Source organism: Antechinus flavipes, chromosome 2 (assembly GCF_016432865.1).
Source record: "Antechinus flavipes isolate AdamAnt ecotype Samford, QLD, Australia chromosome 2, AdamAnt_v2, whole genome shotgun sequence".
NCBI classification, from domain to species: Eukaryota; Metazoa; Chordata; class Mammalia; order Dasyuromorphia; family Dasyuridae; genus Antechinus; species Antechinus flavipes.
Genome location: NC_067399.1, coordinates 463,839,119 through 463,862,615, shown reverse-complemented (window position 1 = coordinate 463,862,615; position 23,497 = coordinate 463,839,119). Strand labels below are relative to the sequence as shown.

General features: G+C 33.8%; 1 protein-coding gene across 5 annotated transcripts in view; it reads left to right on the top strand.

The window, feature by feature from the left end:
• TTLL11 (tubulin tyrosine ligase like 11) overlaps window positions 1–23,497 on the top strand; it is a 274,372-nt gene that overhangs the window by 76,092 nt on the left and 174,783 nt on the right. For all 5 annotated transcript variants that reach the window (XM_051979567.1, XM_051979566.1, XM_051979571.1 and 2 more), the window contains one exon: window positions 2,567–2,685. In XM_051979567.1, coding sequence (XP_051835527.1) covers window positions 2,567–2,685 — 119 coding nt within the window. The remainder of the gene's footprint in view (window positions 1–2,566; window positions 2,686–23,497) is intronic.

The window sequence follows — 23,497 nt, the reverse complement described above, 5'->3', positions numbered from 1 at the left end:
ATGGAAGTCATATTGTTACTACTTCTTAAGAACGGATCTTCATGAGTTGGTGTGGCCAAAAAAAGCCACACCATCCTCTAGTAGTTAAACCTCTGGATGTGCCTTTTCTAGTCTAGCTGGTTGGTCCTCAGTAGATAGTCCACAGATATAGTCCACTGATAAATCTAAACTCCAAGAGTTTCAAACTTGGCTTGGACTAGTCAGAGTTTGGATTCTACTGACATAGCTGGCTCTGAGGAAGGGCCAGAATACCTCAGTAATTAAGGAAATAGTTGGAGTAGAAAGAAGAGTAGAAGGATAACCTTTGCCAAGGAAAATAGGACAAGAATGATTGTAGACCAGAGGCAAAGCTAGCTGATTACACAAATACTGTACAGGATAGTGAAATCTCAGGGTCTGAGTAGAGTGAGTGAGTTTGTTGTTGATCTGAGTGTAAAGTTCAGGAAATTTGTTGAAGATTAGAGAGCTAAAGTTCAAGAAGAGCAGAGGAATTTGTATTTTTTCTAAATTCAAGCAACTTCCTAGACAATTAGGCCTTTTTATTCCAAGGAGATACATAATCTTTCCCTGCCAGTTCTGTTACCCTTCATGGTTTCATGTGGGGCTTGCTGATTCAGTCATTCTTGATAAATTGTGGGCTCTCACAATAGCCTTAGTATCCTTCCAAAATCCATAGTCACTTCCATACCATTTTAGAGAATGTTTTACAACAATAATTTGATAGATTTGTAATATATTAATGTAGTTATTGATTCCAGTGTTATAGATTATGTCCCATTCAAGCCTGTCCATTCTGTGTTTTGTGCAAGTCCTCCTATGAATTTTCCTCAGGGGTAGAGATGGGAAGGGAGGGGAAAACCCAATCTGCTTGAACTCTGATCTAGATTTTTGATATTCCATCAACTTTTAAGATCTTTAAAACATCTATAAATATACTGATAATGTTGTTTCAAGTTTGAATATTTTCAATTTTGTTGAATTTGGAACATCATGTGGCAATATCCACGTGCCAATCTTTCATGTTATTAAGATAATGAAACCTAGAAATGACTATTCTTTTCCATCAGGTTTGATATGTACTGATTAGTGATTACCCAAGAGATCATCTAATTGAAATTATGTGAATGTGATTTAATCTTGTTGACATGTCTGGATCACAAATATAAATGCATTGTCTTTTTAAAAATTATTATCAAATCTTTTGATCATTTTTATAATAACATACATAAAGTGTTCCCAATTTTTAAAAATATAGAGTTGTGATTTCATTGGTCTTCTGACAAGAAAACTCCACATCTACTGCTGCAGATCAGCAACTGCTTTAAAACTTACAGCATAAGACTTCATACATACATGCTAAGGGGAACTGAGAGGTTCTGTGGCTTATCTTGAGTCACCATCTTTATGTGTATATATGCATGTACATACACGTATATACACGTATGTTTATATATGTTTTATATATCCGTACCTTTTTATATATCTCCCTATTACATATGTGCATATAAAATATATGTTATATTACACATGTGAATTTTTATTACATATGTGAGTTTTATGTATATAAAAGGTGGTGCTTGTATTCAAGTCATTCTGACTCTGAGACCAGTTCTCTATGCTCCATACTAATTTTTTTCTTTCATTTATGAATTACAAAGGATTTTAATATAATTTATCACATGATATTTAAGATAACCCTATGGTGGAGAGAGGGGAAGGTATTATAAGTATTATTATTCCCATTTTATCATGTGAGACTGAAACTAAAGGATAATATGATGGGGTCAAGAACACATAGCAAAAGAATGACAAAGCTAAGATTTGAAGTCATATCCCCTATGTTCAAATCTGGATATTTTTCTAGTCTCTCACAACTACTTCCCCTGAAAAGGAAGAGGAGTGCATTTCCTATGAGGTCATTAGATTGTTATCTATTAAAAATTATTATCACCCAGTTAGTGGTAGGGAAAGTAAGGTTCAAATGTTCAGCAAAACAAATTGCATAGCTAATAAATGACAGATATTTTAAATCTTCATACTCACCTGCGGACTATACTATTATACCATTACAAGTATAAAGATCACTAGTAAAATTCAATTCTGGTAAATTCCTTGCAAAATTATGAGAGTATGTGTGTGTATAAAATAATATCCCCACATTAATTGTATTTGGTGTATAGAAACAAAATTGGCTTCACATTTTTCCTGCTACTTACCAGTTCCATAACTTATGGGAATATTGTATTACTTAGCTGAGCCTCAGTTTCCCCACTTCCTAAGACATTAATACTTAGATGCCTTAAATCACTATGTTGTTGTGAAGATAAAATGAGATAATATACATAATGTGCTTTGTTATCATCGTTTTAAAAAGTTAATTATTTTTATATAAAAGGTCTATCATCTATAAGACTGAGTCATTGTCTTTTGGTATTCTACCTTCTAACATTTTCACAACTTAATAGATAGGAATACAGCTTAAGCTGATACAGAAAATGAAGAGAGTATGCATTTAGAACTGAAAAAAACTGTCTTCACTGTAACATAGAATCCTTTGTAATTCAAGCTTTCTCCAGGGGTGTTTGAAAATGTCCCAAGTCTTGTCGATGAAGAAGTAAAAGTAGCAGTGATCAGAGATACTCTTCGCCTAATTGACCCACTGAAGAATAAGAAAAAAGAGAACCGGTAAGTATTTTTATATAATTTACTTTAACATCATTAGTGCTTTAATAATATCTTAAATCAGGCAAGTTAAATTCTTAGGGTTGCAGAAAAAATTGCTTTCCCCCTTATTTGAAACATTTAGAAATGTTGATAGTTTAAATAAGATTTATAGTCAAGTAATCTAATAATACTATTTGCTACTAATGAAAAATATGGCACCAAACCAGAATGATGCACAAAACAGAAAATTAAAGATATGCATCTGAATATGAAACTTGGGGCTTTACTAATGAATATTTGTCCAATATAGATCAAATTTGGAATAAATCACCTGTAAAAATCATTTCCCCCCAAATTTCTTGCAAAATAGTAATATAACACCCACATTTGTATTGTACTTACTTTGATCTCAAAGATCCTCAATATATTCTTGAATGAAGAAGCAAAAATATTAGAGCTTACAGGGAACTTAGCATACAAAGTATTAGAATCTATATCATATAATGTCAAAATATAGATTGCTAGATCTCTGAAATACTCAGTACTTAAAATGGATTTATGATTTCATCAATATGGTCAGTTGCCCCAATCTGTGAATAATCATCTTGGACTATATGTATCTTCACAGAAAATGCTTTGTTACTCTTGATACTTTAATAATATCAGTGGACATACATCAGATGGCTATCCATTGTTTATCTTTTCCTCTCACCAAGTAATCTGTCTATCTTCTTTTTTACCCATACATTTTATCTTTCAGGTCTTCTTTGTAATTACTTAAAAAAAAAATACCTAATGACATTTGCTATATGCCTTTGTGCTGCTGCTTGGTGATATTCATTTTTCAATTCTTTAGATTAGTGCTGCATTACTTCTAGCCCTATGATACCACTAGTAGAATACTGGAATTAGAAACATTGGTCTTTGTTTCAGGGAAAATTTGTATATTAAAGAACTTTGCAGTCCAACTCACTTTATTCAATTTTGGGCCTAATTTGTTGTCTATTTTTAATGTTTGTCCAAATATATATTTATACATATACATATATATTATCTCTACATAAATGTGATATCACATTTATGTAGATATATATATATAGATATAGATATAGATATAGATATAGATATATAGATATATATATGTGTGTGTGTGTGTGTGTGTGTGTGTGTGTGTGTAGTGGATGAGCTTTCTATTTTGTTTAACTGCATCTTGAAAGCATCATTCATGGGCCTCTTTTCTTTCTACTTGGTATACTCTAGATGCTTCTGTATTTTTCCCTTCCTTCCCTCCTTTTTCCTTTTCTTATCCTTCCTCTTCCTATCCTTTATTTCTTCCTCTTCTGCCCTCTTTCCATCTTTTTTGTCTCTGTCCTTTCCCTTCTATCTCTCTCTCCCTCTTTTACCTTTCTTCTTTTTCCTCCCTTCACTTTCTTCCCTCTTTCCTCATTCTTTCTCATTTACCTTCTTGTATCGTCTTTCTCTCCTTCTATGCCTCTCTCCCTTTCCCTCTCTTCTCCCTCCCTCTGTCTCTTTCTCTGTTTCTGTCTTTGTCTCTCTGCTTTCCCACTTTTGCTCCTCTTCTCCATCTTTCCTTTCTCCTCTTCATCCTCTCCCTATTTACCTACTTTGTCTTCCTATACTTCTCTTCCTCCTTCTCTCTTCCCCTGTTCCTCTCACATTTTCTATGTCTCTTCTTTTTTCCTTCTCCCCCTCTCCATCATTTATTTTAGTATTTTAAAATTCTACAATTTATTAACTGTGAGCCTTCTCCCCACCAATAGATTATGGGTGATTGTCGACTGTGTTCCTGAGATGCTGTGTTAAAAATAATTACATGGTGGTCAGAAAGTAATGATTAATTAGTGATTAGTAAATTTTCTTAATGAGCCTTTCTGCACTTAGCTAGCTCCAAATTACAGCTTGCACAGGTCCAGACACAATCTGCTTCCAGACCTATTGTCTAATCCTTTCTAGCTTGGGTAGGGCATATTATGAGTCTGAGGCTACCTCCATGTATACTGATGAAGTGTCAAAGGAGGACTTTAAGGCTGCCTGTACCTCCAACAAAAGTTCCAAAAGTCCTTGAATGAAAAGCTCTATTACTAAATTATGCTGTTGCTCATTTGGTGACTTTGGTTCCCTGCCCATTTATAATAACATTGAATAAAGGACAAGTGAATTTACTATTTTAATTATTTTAAGTTATATTTTCTAATGGTAGAATGCTAGTTGTAGGGGAAACCATTAGAAGTCACTTAATCTCACTCTGCTTCAACTAGATTGAGTTGCCAGTCTTGTTCATGGTGATGGCTTCAGTTTGTTTTGGTGGTGGAACCTTTTTCATAGCAATTGCACATATCCAATCTATTGCCAAATCATTTCTGCTTTCACAATACCTTTTGTATATATCTCTCTCTTCTCTGTTTACAGTCATAATCCTGGTACACTTCACACTTACTTGGTATCCCTACCTAGTCTTCTCTCCTTACTCTAAATCATCCTCCTCTCAGCCACCAAAGTAATCTTCTTAAAATTCTGATCTGACCATGTCACCCCATCCTCATACCTCCATTCAATAAACTCCATTGGCTCTTTATTACCTCTAGGATAAAATATTACCTTGTCTACTTGGCTTTTAAAGCTCTTCACAACCTGGTCCTTTCTTCTTCTAAAATTTTACTCTTTCACCTAATCTGTGATTCAGAGGCACTGACATTTTTAATATTCTTATTTTCAACACTCATTTCCTGACTCTGCCCTTTTACTGGCTGTCCTTACCAGATCTCCCTCCTTGTCTTTGTTCCCCTATTTCCCCTTGCTTTCTTCAAGTCTCATCTCAATTCTCACCTGCTACAAGAGACCTTTTCTGGTGTCTCTGTCCCCTTCCCTAGCCCCCAAGTTCACTGATAGCTCCTTCTCTGTGACATAACCTCCCTATTATATGTATATATACATGCTTTATATATATATAATATATATCTTATATGTACATAGTTGTTTGCTTGCTTCAAACATTAAAATATGAGGTCTTTTTTTCCTCTTTCTAAAAATACTATTTGTCATATAGGATGTTTCTCAGAGAAAAGAAAGAAGAAGGGATATTTGGGATAATTAGGATCATATAAAAAACTGAAAATAGCAATTAGAACTGATAAAACTGATAAAAAAAAAAACTGATTAAAAAAATATGAACTCATTGAGGGCAAGGACAGTGTTTTTGCATTTCTTTAGGTCATCAGCACTCAATGCAGTCCCCACACATAATAAGTAGTGAATAAATGCTTGGATGGTGGCTTTGCAGAATTGGTTCAAAGCAGGGTCTGATCTGGAAGGTGCTGTTATTCCCAGGGCTCAAGAATGAGTATAAACTGGATGAGTAGAAATTGGGAGAAAAGAGTATTCTAGGTGAATCAACAAACTCAAATAAAGACCTGGACGTTTATATATACTCAAGTAAAGTTAACTAGTCCATTTGATGTAAAATATCTGAAGAAAGTTGTTGGTTGGGCTAATTTGTATACCTGGTATTAACTTCTAGACTAAAGAAGTCAGGTTTTATTCTGGAGACAATAAGGAGTCACTAAAACTTTTGGTGTGAGAGAGCAATAGAATCATAGAGAGCTATGTACTGGAAAGTTCACTTTAACAGTAAGTGCTAGATATATTAGTCATTTAGGTAGTGCAATGAACAGAGCATTGTGCCCTGGAATCAGAAAGACCTGAGTTCAAATTTCAATTAGATACTACCTGTGTGACCCTGGGCAAGTCACTAAGTACTGTTTACCTCAGGTCCTCATCTGTAAAATGAGCTGGAGAAAGAAATGGCAAATTATTACAGTATCTTTGCCAAGAAAACCCCAAATAGGATCACAGAGAATTGGACACAGTTGAAATGACTCAACAACAAAAGTTAGTATGTTACAGAGGGTCAAGACTGAAGTCCTAACATTAGGAAGTTATTATAGTAGTCCACTTGAAGTAAAGTTGCAGAAAATTAATTATCTTGTTGACCAGATGTTGTCCCAGATGCATATTGAAATCCAAATAGTATTAATGTGCTTTTTGTTATTTTCTCCATTTTGTAAGAGCAGAACTTGAAATATTGCTGATAGTCTTATAGACATTGTAATGTATGCTTATTAAATATTTATAAAAAGAATTTTATTTAACACTTCACAGGCAGCTAAGTATGTGCACATTATTATCACATGCCACAGCTGAATTGGGTATTACCTCCAAAATCTATGGCTTTATGCAAAGCTAACAAGGTTCTTGTAGTGGAACTAGGTTGTGATATTGCCTACATGAAAAGTGTAAATTCATAGAATGAGAACTGGAAGAAATCTTAGGAGTTCATCTATTCTAGAAGCATCAGTGTAGCCCACAACACTCCCTCTGAACCAGGTTAAAATATAATTGGAAAATATTTAACAAAATAAATAAAACACAGATAAGATATAGGTGACATCTATATTTGGTTTTCTAAGTCAATATGCTTCCCATAGGAATCCTTATATACATTTTAGTAGTCCTGTTTCTATTTAAGTTTGACATCACTGGTCAAAAGTATCAAAAACCATAGAGTGGTAAAGAAGATTAGGACTGAGAAAAAGATATGGGATTCAGCATTTAAAAAAAATAATTATTGACTCCATGAGATTCACATCTATTTATCCAGTCATAATCTTTCTCCCAAAATCTAGTCTTGTGTCTACAAGTGCCTATTGAACATTTGAAAGTGATTGTCCCATACACATTGTAAATTCAACATGTCCAAAAGTGAATTCATCATTATTCTTCTAAAGCCTCCCTTCTTCCTAACTTCCTTGTTCCTATCAAGAGTATCAGCATCCTTTCATCTACCTAAGCCCACTACCTAGATGTCCATCCTTGATTCCTTATTCTCAATCCCCCTATATTCAATCATTTTACCCAGTCTTATTATTTTTACCTTTATAATGTTTCATATATGCTCCCTTTTCTAATATTGCTGCCATTCAATGTAGTCTTCATTACCTAATGCCTGAACTGTTGCTTTTTGCCTGCTGGTGGATCTCCCTACCTCAAATCTGTCCCCATTCCAGTCCTTCCTCCACTTGGCTATCAAACTGATTTCCTTTAAACACAGGTCTAACTATATCATTCTAGCTCTTCCCTCATTCATTCCATTCTAATAGCTCTCCATTATCTTCAGGATTAAATATAAAATTTTCTGTTTGACTTTTAAAAACTCCTCCCTATACATCTTTCTCCCTTCCACATTTTTGTGATCTAATTATTCTGGTCTCCTTGCTTTTCCTGAAATAAGACACAAGACACCTTTATCTCTTGGGTCTGGGCATTTTTACTGCCAGTATCCAGTGCCTGGAATGCTCTCCCTCCTTATCTTCTCTTCCTGAGTTCCCTGACTTCATTTAGTTCTCAGTTAAAACTCTATCTTCTGTAAGAAGTCTTTCCCAACCCCCCTTAATGCTAATGTTTTCCCTTTGAGATTATCTCACTGTACATAGTGTTTGCATGTTATTTCTCCCATTAGACTGCAAGTTCCATGAGAATAGGGAATGATTTTTTAAAAAACCTCTAGAACTTAGCCTAGTACCTGGCAACATAGTAAGTGCTTAATAAAGACTTGTTGACTGGAATTGACTTGTTGGTGTAATAATAATGCTGTCAGAGTATTTTACACACACACATATGTATGTATAAATACATATATATATAATTTCATTTGGATATCTTTACAGAAAAATATTGTTGAAGGCAGAAATATTCTGAATGTAAATAAGCAGCCAAAATTCCATAGCTTCATTTGACTTATAATGGATCCTTTGGGGTGAGGTCCTTATATATCAACAAATTTTTTTAGACTATACAGACCAAAAATATAGTCTAAGCCCTTATATATAAATTAGACTTACAGAGGCAGTGTGTTGGTATACAGATAATCCTGGACAGAAAATCTGAAGATCTACATTCTGTAACCAATTTTCTGGGTGTCTTGGCGGGGAGGCCATTTCCCCTCTTTGGTGCTTGTTTTGTTTCTCTGAAAATAAAAATATAATCCTTAACATCCTTACAGGTCTGAATTAAGTCACAGAATTTTGTTTTTTGACATTCTATTTATAGGAAATTATAGTGATCCTAATTAGGTGAACAGTAAATGACTTGGCATATCAAGAAATGGAGCAAAATAGTAGGATTAAAATTAATGGCTATATATATCTTTTGGAAGAATTATAATGATTTCTCATGCATTTTACCAACACTAAACGTTTCTCATACAATTAAATAGTTATAACAATTTTTTATACATACATCTGTAGTCAAGGTTAACAAACTATAAAAAAATGGATACTGGGAAATATGTCATACCAGAAAGTAAAAAAATAGGAACAGAAAAGAACTGAATAACAAATCCTTTGCAGTGTTTGGGGATGAGAAGACCATCTCTCCCATTAGAAAATTCTCAGATGATTTGAGTATGGTAGAACTAGTAATTGGGTCCATTGCATTTCCCCTGAGGATGAAATGGAACTATTTCTTAGATTTATAGGGAATTTGGGGTTTTTAAAGATGATTCGATTGTGTTATTTCAGACTTACATTAGACACGAACAGATTTCATTTGATAGCAGGTATGCATGATTTTGAATAAATTAACAGCAGATGGAAAGCAACCTAACATATGGACAGTCACCACTGGCGGAGGGAAGTGATGGGGGAAATGACATTGTTTCATCAACACTGAATTTTCCTATATTCTTTTCAAAGCCATTCCAAAGTGGTGATGAGATTACAAATGTATTTCAAAATTTTTTTTAATCAGTTGCTCTATTGAATTTTAAATGTTAACAGTTTTTTTTTTCTTGAATCTAGAATTGTTTACAGAAAAGGGTTGACCATTAATTGGGGTACTTTGATACTTTAATGACTTTGTAATCTAATCAAAGTAAATATTTCTTCTACCTCTTTATAGGTCACAAACCCTTCTCATACTATATAATTCTTAGCCACCTACTCCCATAAATTCTTTACAATAGATTTACTCAGCATACTGAAGGGCTTTCTTTAGGGCTTTTAATATTTCACTAATGCCAGTTCAACATGCAGGCTGTCCATCTGTTCCTTTCTCACCATATGACAACTCTTCCTTTTCTAATCATGCATAACTTTAATGGTATCTTTTTGATGTACTTGCACCCAAATAATTGTCCATAGTTTACCAATACGAACATGTCTCTCAAATGCTATTTGAATCTCACATAGGTTTGGTTCTCTGGAGACTCTGATGTTCCATGATTCACAGCCATATATAGGATGACTAGGATCATATTAATATTGAAAAAAGAAAATGGACTTTTGTGTCAGGAAACATTTAAAGTGTTACACATTCACCAGAATATGAATACGACTCTTCTCTGCCTCTTCAATTTTGCATTCAAATGCACTACTGGTAGACTAAATGGTTGCCCATCCAACTTCACATCATAATTGAGGCCACATCTATTCTTTATCTACTAGGTTCAGTTTCTTTGGAATGGCTACGAATCTTATTGAAGATACTCTGTACTATTCTAGCACCTGATGGTACACATTTTTCTAAGTCTTATCATGCCCTTTAAGTGAAAACTATGGCCAAGGGAATGTTGGAAATGGAAGTTTAAGAACCATAATTCTTAAACCATGAAAACAGAAAAGGACCATTAGCCATGATGGAATGCTAGAAACAAAGGGGTCTTAGAATACTATATCATGTTACAACTAAACTTTTAATTAGTATCTTTTAACTCCCTCTTTCTCTATACATATACACATACACACATACTGAACTGAGGTTCAGAAAGGTTGAGCCATTTGGCCAACTATTCAAGCCCAGGTTTTCTTTCTGACCCCAAATCTAGTGGTCATCCTATTACCAAAATTATTAGAGATTGAAGACAACCCTGTCTTCATTTTTCCAGTGGAGAAGCTAAGGTTGAGAGATTTAATGACTAGTGTAAGGACATACAATTTCTAAATAGCATAACCCAGATTATTTAAAGTTCAGTATTGAGAAGAAATTTTTATTCTGGAGAGAAAACAAGCATTTGAAATCCAAAGAACACTTGGTAATGGTAAATAACTATTAGTAATAATAGAGTTTTGCAGTTTATTTACAGCATATTTTAAAAACTTAAGGAACTAAGAGAAAAAAGCTATGAAAATGAGCTGCAATTGGAACAGGTGGATCTTCAGCTTGGGGGGATGGGTTAATTTTCTTTTAATTAGCCATTAAATTAAAATAAGCAAGAGAAATTCATGAATTAGTAGCTTAATATTTACAAGCAAAATACCAGGAAAAATTGTTATTTCAGAAAGTATATAGATAATTTTTTTCTTCTCTCCTTTTTTTTTAATCTAGTTTTGATTTCTTTTCCCAATATTAGAGTATGGGTCACATGGAATCTGAATGTTCCTGAAGTTTTTGTTTCTGTTATAATATTTTTAGTCTTCTTGTCCAATCCGTGACCCTACTAGAGCACTGGAAGAAAAGAAATGGCATGATGGAAAGAGAATGTTTCAAAATTAACTAGAATTTGCTAATTAGTACCTGTGAGACCTTTAACAAGTCACTTTCCCACAATATACTAAGCCTCAGCTCTGCTTTTTTTAATAAATGAAGGAAGTGGACTAAATGATTTCTTAAGTTTCCTTCTAACTCTAAAAGATTTTCTATCCTATGAGCCTATCAAATGATTCAAACCTGAACTGAAAGATCTGCTTCCTTTCTTACCTTTCTCACAATTCATTTACTTATGGTGAGGAAAACATCACCCACCTCAAAGTGTATTAATATCTACTCTTATTTATGCTATACCACAGCAGCAAAGTATATATGATATTCTCATATTAAGAGCTTTCTTGTATTTTATCTGTGAAAGAGAGGGTGAAGAAATACTTATCTCACAGTCACTAGGCAGTTGAGTTGTTTTTATTGCTTATTACATTGTCACTGGCTAACTTGATGCTGAATCAAGTATGATGCTTGAAGTTGCCCCTTGGGAACAACGTTAGAGATCATCTAGTTCAGCCCTCTCATTTTAAATATAATCAAAATGAAGGCCAAAGGTTAGTGATTTATTGAAGGTTATACAGCTAGATCCTGAACAGGAACTAGAACCTGATCATCTGATTTCATATAGTATTCTTATATTATACTACATTGCCTAAAGAGTTTTGTTCTTCAATGATATTCCCAAATGTGATCTCTTTTGAATGTGAAAACTTTTTTTTATATTTTTGCCCTTGTTGCATTTTTCTGAACCATAATACTTTATTTAGCATTTAAAAAATAATTATAGTTTTTTATTTTCAACTATGCAAAGATAATTTTCAAAATATGTGAAAACTTTTTAATAGGCCTTGGATTTCTTAGATTAGTCAATCCTAATAGCTCATTTATAAGCACTATCTATAAATAAGTCATTGTGATACACAGTCCATGAAGAACAAAAAGAGCAAAAATTATCCAATTCAATATCAACTTTTGTTAGTGATACATTAAATGTGAATGAAGATTATGATGGACAAACCTAGTCTTCTAGTAAAACTGAAGCATAGGACTAGTTTCATGATTTTGTTAACCTTCCTCCTGCCTCACTACCTCATTAATGTTAATTTCTTTACACAAATATTAAGTGATTATAAACTCTAATCTTTAAGGGACCAATGTAAGCTCATTTAAAATATGTCTTCTGAAAAAGGAAAATGAAACAGATTTTTTCCTTCATTTTCTCTCTATTGACTTCCAGGCAAAGTCCTGGATGTATTCTTAATTTTGATACAAAACTTCCTTATAACAGCAGCAAAAAATAAAAACTGAACATTTCTCTACATAGCAATAACATTTTTATCTTGTTTAGTATTAAGAATATCAAGAATTTGAGAAAGTTAACTTTTGAAGAAACTTCAGAAAAGATTTGAAAGAAGATTTCAGAAAAGACTTGAAAAGTTAGTGCTAAAACATCCAGGACCTTAGGAAAAGTGAATAGAATTTTAGAATACAGAATGTTAAAACTGCTGTGGACAAAGTGGAAATGGGGTGGTATAATCTCTTTCTAGTGCTGCTACTTGTCATTGAGAACCTTTTAAAAAACACAGGAGTGGGGAAGATACTTGCATTGTGCCCATTTTCCACCATGTAAATTGTATTTGAATTTTTAAGAGTGATATATAATTGAAATGAAATTTATATACTTAATAAAGCTGAGCAAGATTGAAGTCAATCTTATTTGTGCAAATAAATAGTTTAATTTATATAATCAACAATGCAATATATTTCTCCAAATTTTACCACAAATTGAAAATGATTTTCTCAAGATTTCCTCAACTTTCCCACTTTTCTTCTAAAAATTACAATGATTTATTTTAATTGATCCATAATAGTATTGAGACAAATCACCACCTCTATATGCATTCTTATCTTGCTCAATTCTTGTCCTTGTCTTTCAATAGATCTTCAGAGAAGACCCATCCAACACAATTGAGGACCTCCTCAAACATTTCATAGATACTATGTTTGAACTATCTACCTCTATAAATACCTGACTAGTCATTTTCAAAGGATACATTTCCCTGATGATAGTCTTTATGCCATTTCTTTCATGCAAAATAATCTCTTGTTATTCTCTCTAGTATTAGCTGTTTCTTCTTTCATGCTTCCTAACACATCAGACAAGTTGTAAGATTCAGTAGATTTCTGATCATCCCTTTGCTAATGACTTTTAATAGTCTCATTTCCTTTGAGAGTCATTCTATTCATCTACATTGCCCTGCTTAGATCCTTGCTGCTGTCATCTATTAGGCTCCTGGTGATTCATTTGAGTAGATTACTTCTTCAAGAGATTTCATCTTTTTTTTTTTTTCCTCTGGTAGTCTGGTCAGAAGATTCCCAGTCCAACTGGTGAAAAGCAACTCATTTATTTAATTTAAATATAGCAAGATTGATGATGAGGATGAGGATGATGATGATGATGATGATGATGACTGATGATGAGAGTTAGATAAGAGGTTGGATCTCCTTCATCAGAGATAAAGAAGCACCTGCCAAGACACATTAGTACCCTTTGTGAAACTGAAAGGGTTAGAAAGCTGTTTGGGACAGTAAGTTACTTGGTCTCTATATGTTAGAGAAAGGACTTAAATCCAAGCATTTCTGGTTCCAAGGCTTGTTTTCTCTTGTTAAATAGCAAAAATAATTGTAAAACATCTCTGCTTGGCAAGAATAAGGAACGATTTCCCCATAAATACAGTTCCCCTAGGAATAACGGGTTCAGCCTTTGAATATGATGACAGCAGACAACAAGTCAAGCACATTCCTCCATGAGCATCATTTCTATGTGACTAAATTGCCACTCCTACATTTCAAACTGGATGTCCCTGAAACAAATTGAACTCAACTTGTTCAAAATTTAAATTTACTTTCTTTCCCCCCCAATTACTCCCCTCATCTAAACTTCCCTAATTGGTTTTTTTTACCATTCTAATAATTTTTCAAGGTTTAAAAATTTGTACTAACTTGGATTCCTCATGCTTTCCTATTCTGCATATCCAATCAGTTGCCTGATCTTGTCAACTTTGCTCACATCTGTCCTCTTATCCCCATTAAAATAGAAGAAACAACTCATTTAAATTGTGTGGGCCTTAGTGTTTTTATCTGTAAAATGAGGGCAAAAGGCAACAAGGATTTATTAAGTGCTTTCTATGTGCCAGGCACATTATGCCCATTGCATTATGCCCATTATGCTAAAGAGTTTGCTTATTATTGTTGCTTGAAAGTCTTTTTTAATAGTCATTCATCTGTTCTCATCATATTTCTGATAACAGTTGTTCCAAACTGTTTTCCTTATCCATCTCTCAACAGATGACCTCGATCCCTTCCTACTTTTCTGAGAAAACTAAGGCCATTTTTTTTCTTTTTCTTATCTCTCCACTTCCATACTTCAAAACATCTCTACATCTTGTACCATTCACTTTTCTTTTGCTCCAGGCTCAGAAATAATCCTACAGGCCTACCTTTTACCTACCTATTAGTCTATAACATTTCTTCTTTCTCTTCCATGAGAGGGGAGTGTGACATAGTGGACAGAGTTCTGGACTTAGAATTTAAAAAACCTGGATTCAAATCTTACTAACTGTATGCTAGTGTGAGTGGGTCTGGACCACTCAATTGGCCTCTCTCGCCTCAATTTTCTTCTTTATAAAATAAGTATAATAATAATACCTACTTCGCAAGGTTATTGTGAAGATCAAATGAGATAAGCACCCTTTAATCTTTAGTCGTCTTATACAATAACTCCTTTTCTCACTGCCTATAAACATTCTCAGATCTCCCAAATTCTTAAAGAAATCCCATCAATCCCAAAGTCTTCCTGGATGCTTTCTCCTCCCTTAGTTTCCCAAAACACTGCTTTTTTCTCCCTTAGTTCCTACAAAACTGCTTTTTTTTTCCTCCCTTAATTCTTACAACACTACTTTATCTCTCCTGGTTCTCCCACCTACACCCTGTCAGTCTCCCTTTCTAGAGCATCATCCACCATCTGCTATATGTTTCGGCGTCCTCCAAGGTCTGTCTTGCCCTCCTGTCTACATCCTTTTTTCTTTCTTTATACTCTTTCCGTTCTTTACACTCCTTACCACTTCAACTTACATAGCTTTAATCTCTCTAGGAAGATGGTGCCTATATTTATATATCTAGCCCTAATCTAATGCCTGGTCCCATATCTCCATTTTCTCTATTAAATATATCTCCACTTGCGTATCCTGCCCATACCAGTAACTCAGTATATCCAAAATTGAATTCATAAGATATCCTAACCAAAATTTCCTCTCCTTCAATTTTTTTTAATAACTATTGTGGGGAGCCATCATTCATCTAGTTCCCCAGGCTTGTAACCTTAGAGTCATTATTGACTCTTCCTTCTCCCTTAAGGCCTCCCCCAGATCAATTGCCAAATCCTGTTGGTTCTGCCTCATTAACATCTCTTCCATACATCCCCATTTCTCTAGTCACATGACTATCACCCAATTTCAGGCCCTCACCATGGACTATTATAAGAGAGGTTTTTTTTTTTTTCATAATACTTTTGCTTTTGATGACATTTACAAGGTGTCCTGCTATATACTTTAAAAAAGTCCACAACAGGGAAGGGGATCCATCCTAGTTTATATTTCATTAGTGCAGGCTGGAAGATGAAACCCAGCCAGCAAGGAGCTCAATGCTCTTCAGATTTAGACAACACCACAAGATTTAAAGACACTGCACAGATACTTAAATACTTAATTAGCAGCACTTATGCTGATGTAATTGGAGCCAATAAAGATATGGATTTCCCCACAAACTTGTGCTGTGACAACAAGATGTTCTTCAAAAAACAAAAACAAAAACAAAAAACAGGAGGAAGGGAATGAGGGATGCAGAAGGAAAGAGCAGATCTGAGAAATTCCTGTTTCTGCAGCTTCCTTAAACAGGATTACACTTGGAGGGCTTGTTATTTTGATCCTGGTTTTTGTTTGTTTGTTTCTATTTTGCCACCAATTCTTCCCTGCTCCGATCTATCATTTGTACCACTAGAGAAAGAATCTTTTTTATTTTTGTTTTAGTTTTTTGCCAGGCATTTGGGTTAAGTGATATGCCTCACAGTCACACAGCTAATAAGTTTTAAATGTCTAAGACTGATTTGAACTCAGGTCCTTCTGACTCCAGGACTGGTACTCTATCCACTGTGCCATTTAAGGGCCCTCAAGAATTAATCTTTCTAAAACACTTGTTGAATCATGTCACTTTTCTATATAAAAACCTTCAATGACTCCTATAGCTTCTGATATAATCTTCTGAGATAAAATATAATCTCCTAGGCTAGCATTTAAATCATTCCACAATTTGGGACCAATCTACTTCTCCTGCCAATCTTTATTTTCTTCATGCATTCTATGTTCTATAAAGATTGCATTGTTAGCTCAAAATGTGCCATGTCTTCATTCTATACATTTATACAAAATGTGCATCCCTTATACTTAGAATACACAGTTTTCTTATCTCTGCCTCTCAGAATCCTTATCTTTCTTCAAGGGTCAGGCTTTTCTGATTCCCCTATCTGTTACTACTGTCTCACACATCAACTATTTCTAGATTACTTTGATCTCTCCTTTGGCCCCTTTCATTTTGTACACTATGCTATCTTTATCTGTGTATGTTTCATATTTTCTTGATACAATATGAACTCCTTGAGGGCAAAGAATGTTTCTTTTTTTGTATTTCTATCCCTACCACCTCATATAATATTTCGTATGAAGCAAATGTTGTTAATAATCAATTTATTTCTGTATAACATAGGCATAAAAGCTTAGGCAAAGTAATAAAATGTAGAGATCTGAATTGGGATTCAGGAGGTCAGGATTCTAGTTTAACTATTCATTTGCTATATTACCATAAGCAAATTATCTTACCTCTTTGGGCCTAAGTTTTCAGAAGGAGGTAATGGAGCCTCTGAGGATTAGACTAAAAGATATATAAAGATCTTTCAGACTCCGGCATTCTATTTTCCTCTAAGATTTCTAGCTCTAACATTTTTATCCCTTTTTAAATATTCTGTTTTCTAATTGTCTACATTCTAAGGCTCCTTTTAGTTATTATTTTCTATGCTTTTAATATTTTATTTTATAAAGTTCTTTATAGCTCCAATATTTGCAATATTTAATTGCAAGAATTTTATTCACTTTAAGGTAAAGTTAGAACAACTTTTAAAATCTTGAAAACCATATGCAATCATCTTGAAAACCATAGGCAATCTGTAGCTTGCTTTTAAGACTACCCAAGATTAGGTGCAAAATTCTTAACAAGTATTTAATTGGAAGTAGTACATATAATTCAGAGTGTACATATGATCTCTATGTGTATATGTGTATGTATTTTAAGTTCACTCTGCTTCTAGCAATAATTACTTGTCCCTAAGTAAGGAAACATTAGAGTCTGGATTTATTAGAATTAATTAAAGATGATTAATAGGATTGACTTTCCAGTAGTGTAATGAGTAGAAAGTTGGCCTTGGAACCAGGCAGGATCTGGGTTCTTGGTTCAACTTTAACCTGTAATTCAAAGTAGCATTGTGACTTTCAACCAGTGACTCAATTCTCAATGCTCTAAGCAATTTAAACTATGTTATGATGAAGGTGCCAGCCTACCTCAATACAGGGAGTTTCCCCATCTAAGAGTTTTGTATATTAGTGAAGTCATAGGTCCAGTACCTAGCTTATCCTTTTCCCCAAATAGTTCAAGATTCAGAATCCTGTTTTAATCATGGTGCTTTTAATGAGCTTCATTATTAGCCCATTATATAGCTATAGAAGTTAGAGCTAGATTGATAATATAATGAGCATCAGGTTGGAAATTAAAAAAAAAAAAAGTCTGGTCTGGTTTCTAGTTTGCTTCTTTCACTTCATAGCTTTGTGAGCTAAAGTCACTCTCCCTGTGTGCCTCAGTTGTTACTTTTAAAAAATGAAAAGTTTGTATTAAATGTTTTCTCAGTTTCCTTCCAATTAAACATTCTGTTTCTAACATTCTATGTTCTTATAGTCAGTGCTCTAAGATCATTTCTTATACATTTTCATATGCTGTGGTTTAACAGTGTATGTTAAGTTTCCTTCCACCTTTAATTGTTTGCTTTGAGATTACTTTCATTCTCAGTTCTGTGATCTGATTTAAAAGAATCACATCTCTGTAGCATAGTACTAAGCTTTTTGTCATTTATAAGCAAAAGTTCATTCCATAATTTTTATCAGTTACTATTATACTTATTGACAGTCCAGGTTATATAAAATAATATACCCTGCTCTAAATTTTTTTAAAATATGCAAAGAATGATTATGGTGTATGCCTTTAGATTTTATTCATCATTCTCATGAGCTCCTTCAAAAAACTCTATTCAGGAAATAAGTTAGCCACTGGAGTAATTACAAATTTTATTAAATCATGGCAACCAGTTTTCTGAATATGCTTCTATAGGTATTTTTTAGAATAGACATTAGAAAGTATTCATTCCAGATAATTCATATAAAAGTTATTTATTATAATTCAATTAAGAACTAGATCTTACATGAGGCAGATAGGTCTTTGTTCTAGGTGGTAACATCTGGTGAATGTATATTTTGATTTCCCATGTAAGGGTTGGACCTACTTCTTTTACCCTGGCAGAATAGTAGCTGTTCAATGTCCTGTTCTTTTGTTTGTACCCTAAGGATGTGTAACCATATCCCTTTCCTAATTACTCTTTGGGGTAATTTACTGCTTGGCCAAAGGAGTGGGATACCTGGGATCAGCAAAAAGTTGACATTCAAGGAGATAAACATAGACTTGACAGTCACTTTCAACATGCTCTGGCTGTTGCCATGCAGTCATTTTCATCTCCTGTACCCATGGTAAATTCTTAAATTTCTCTTCATCATAGAACTCTCTCTTCCTCTCATATTTCTTCATTTTCTGGTACTCAGTGAACTAAGAATTATCTTTCTCCTAAAGTCTAAGGCTTGCTGCACTTTTTGTCACAATTGCAATATACAAGGATGGGAGGAAGAAGAGTTGGCCAGTCTTAGTGCCCCAGCAGCATTTTCATAGCCTTTTATACATCATCACTTGTATTATCACACATCTAGAGTCATATAATCATCAGCTTGAGACCTTCCGGTCATACCCTTTCCCTGTTAAGCTTAGTATCTGGCTCATAGATGTCTTTTCTACTCTAGTCTCCTTTGGGGACTCCAAGATTACATCCTTAGCTTCTCCCACTTATATGGTATCTGCTGCCTCAAACAAACACAGCAGCAGTAAACCAGTTTTCAAAGAGTGGTCTGGATAGGTGTTCAAGATCCTTTCAGTAAGTCTTCTGGTACAAAACTATTTTCAAAATTATTCTAAAACACTTTAATTTCCAATGCAATAATATCAGTAGATATAACCCATACAAACAAGAGCTATTCGGAAGGCTCTTCAGTGATTTTTAAGAGTGCAAAATGGTCTTGAGACCAACAAGTTTGAGAACCACTGCCTTAGACAACAATATTATTTGTTATGGCTCTGGATATAGTCTTATCAGGTCTTTAGAGCATCACTCTTCTACTTAAAAGGTTTTAGTTTCCTTCTATTAGCATAGGATAGTTGAAAGAACCTGGATTTGGAATGAAATGACTTATTTTTGAATTTTGACTTTGCCATTTATTTAACTTTGTGACTTTTGGTCAGCCATTCTATGAGATCATCAAATTCAGTAATATAAATGTTATATAGCTATAAATGTGTTTGTGTCATTATGGTTGACAATGATCATAATTCAATGCTAATTTTACTCCTATCAATACAGTGAGTCAATACTCATATGACCTTATAGGCTTCATCTATTTACTCTCTCCTAAAAATACTCTTATCTTATTTCAGAAGAAACTAATACTAGATGTTACTACTGGGCTTATATCCCAAAGAGATCTTAAAGAAGGGAAAGGGACCTGTATGTATAAGAATGTTTGTGGCAACCCTCTTTGTAGTGGTCAGAAACTGGAAACTGAGTAGATGCCCATTAATTGGAGAATGGCTGAATAAATTGTTATGGAATATTATTGTTCTGTAAGAAATGACCAGCAGGATGATTTCAGAAAGGCCTGGAGAGACTTACATGAACTGATGATGAGTGAAATGAGCAAGACCAGGAGATCATTATATATTTCAAGAACAATACTATATGATGATCAATTCTGATGAACATGGTCCTCTTCAACAATGAGATGAACCAAATCAGTTCCAATAGAGCAGTAATGAATTGAACCAGCTACACCCAGTGAAAGAACTCTGGGAAATGAGTATGAACCACGACATAGAATTCCCAATTCTTCTATTTTTGTCTGGCTGCATTTTTTATTTCCTTCACAGGTTAATTGTACATTATTTCAAAGTCCGATTCTTGTTGTGCAGCAAAATTACTATATGGATATGTATACATGTAATATATTTAACATAAACTTTAACATATTTAACATGTATTGGTTTATCTGCCATCTGGGGAAGGGGATGGGGAGAAGGAGGGGAAAAATTGGAACAAAAGGTTTTGCAATTGTTAATGATGAAAAATTACCCATGCATATATCTTGTAAATAAAAAGTATAAAAACAAAAAACAAATATTGATAACATATGTTTGAAAAACAAGACACATTGGAAATTGTATCAAACATGACAAAGAGCCCTTCCTCAATTGATAAATGGCCAAAATATTTAAACAAATAGTTCTCAAAAGAACTGCAAATTATTAACCAACATATATAGCATTGCTTTAAATCATCAACAATAAAAGAAATTAGAATTAAAACAAGTCTGAGGATTCACTTTATACCCAGCACTTTGGCAATGTTGCTTTATTGAGAAACAATAAATACATTAATACACTGTTGGTAGAGCTGTGATTTGAAAGAATTACTAAATTATTAGCACTCTTTGACACAGGGATTTCACTACTGATTGCAAGGAGATCAAAGACAAAAAGAAAAGATGCCCATATACCAAAATATTTTTTAAAAATCACTTTATATGATGGCAAAAAAATGGAAGGGTCTCCAGAATTGTATAGTGATTAAACAAATTATGGGAAAAAAAACATAAAGCATGTTACTATGTTGTATGAAATGACAGCTTTGTAAAATTCAGAAAAAGAGAAGACATGTATGAATTAATGCAGCATGAAATAGGGAGATTCAGAAAAATATTGTGACATACATGATTCTAATACTATAAATGAAAGAATAATAAAAAAATAACAATAATAGAGGCATAAATAGGTTACATAGCTAGAGATCTGAGAGCTATAGGAACCATACTAAGAACTCAATGGACGAAAATCGGGGAGGGGGGGAATTTAACAGTTATTGTGTGCTATTATGAGTGCTATTTCAAATACACCAACTGGCAGACTCATATTACAAAATGCCATCTACTTCTGATATTTTTCTTAAATATAGACAATTAAGCATTTTACTCCAATTAAAGTTGACCTCCAAGACCTTCTTATGGCCTGGAGATGACTTGGGCTTCTTAAAAGCTATGCCATGGGTAGTGTGGTGGCTTAGTGGATAGAGCACTAGTCTTGGAGTCAGGAAAATCTAAGTCCAAATCCAGCTTCAGATACTTAGAAACTGTGTGACTCTAGACAAGTCATTTAACTTTGCCTACAAAACCCAAAACCAATCAAACAAAAAATTATGTTAAATGAAAGCTAGAATGACTTTGAAGATGGGTGTAGAAATGGGCTTACATATCTGTCACTCGAGTACCAGCTAATCTGAGTGCTGAAATAGGTTTGACCATTTAATATTTGGCCACAGAAAATCATGAAATGTAGTAGGACTACAATCTATGTCATTGAAAGGAATGTCTTTAATAATAAAAACATAGATCTTTTGATTTTTTTTAAAGTTGGAGTTAAACAAAGTTATATCCTAAATATAGAGCTTTAGTGATGATTTTATAAGCTTATTTGTCAGAGCTAGAAGGGACCTTAAATTTATTTCGAAAAAAGAACCTCATAATTGAACCAAATAGATAATTTTGATTCTATTAAGTTAAAAAGTTTTTGTACAAACAAAACTAATGCAAACAAGATTAGAAGGGAAGCAATAAATTGGGAAAACATATTTACATTGGAGAGTTCTGATAAAGGCCTCATTTCTGAAATATATGGAGAATTGAGCCACATAAGAATTCAAGCCATTCTCCAATTGACAAATGGTCAAAGATATGAACAATTTTCTGATGAAAAAATTAAAACCATTTCTAATCATATGAAAAGATGCTCTAAATCACTATTGATCAAAGAAATGCAAATTAAGACAACTCTGAGATACCACTACATACCTGTCAGATTGGCTAAGTTGACAGGAAAAGATGATGAATGTTAAGAGGGGATGTGGGAAAACTGGGACACTGATACATTGCTGGTGGAACTGTGAATGGATCCAGCCATTCTGGAGAGCAATTTGGAACTATGCTCAAAAAGTTATCAAACTGTGCATACCCTTTGATCCAGCAGTATTTCTACTGGGCTTGTATCTCAAAGAGATCTTAAAGGAGGGAAAGGGACTGCCATCTGAAAAAATGTGTGTGGCAGCTCTTTTCATAGTGGTAAGAAATTGGAAATTGAGTGGATGCCCATCAGTTGGAGAATGACTGAATAAGTTTTGGTATATTAATGTTATGGAATATTATTGTTCTATAAAAAACAATCAGCAGGATAATTTTAGAGAGGCCTGGGCAGACTTATATAAACTGATGTTAAGTGAAATGAGCAGAACCAGGAGATCATTATACACAGCAATATCAATATTATAGGATGATCAATTTTTTACTTTTTTTATTATATAGCTTTTTATTTACAAGATACATGCATGGGTAATTTTTCAGCATTGACAGTTGCAAAACCTTTTGTTCCAATTTTTCCCCTCTTTCTCCCCCCCCTCCCCAGATGGCAGATAAACCAATACATGTTAAATATGTTAAAGTTTATGTTAAATATATTACATGTATACATATCCATATAGTAATTTTGCTGCACAACAAGAATCGGACTTTGAAATAATGTACAATTAACCTGTGAAGGAAATCAAAAATTCAAGTGGACAAAAACAGAGGGATTGGAAATGCTATGTAGTGGTTCACACTCATTTCCCAGAATTTTTTCTCTGGATATAGCTGGTTCAATTCATTATTGCTCTATTGGAACTGATTTGGTTCATCTTATTGTTGAAGAGAGCCATGTCCAT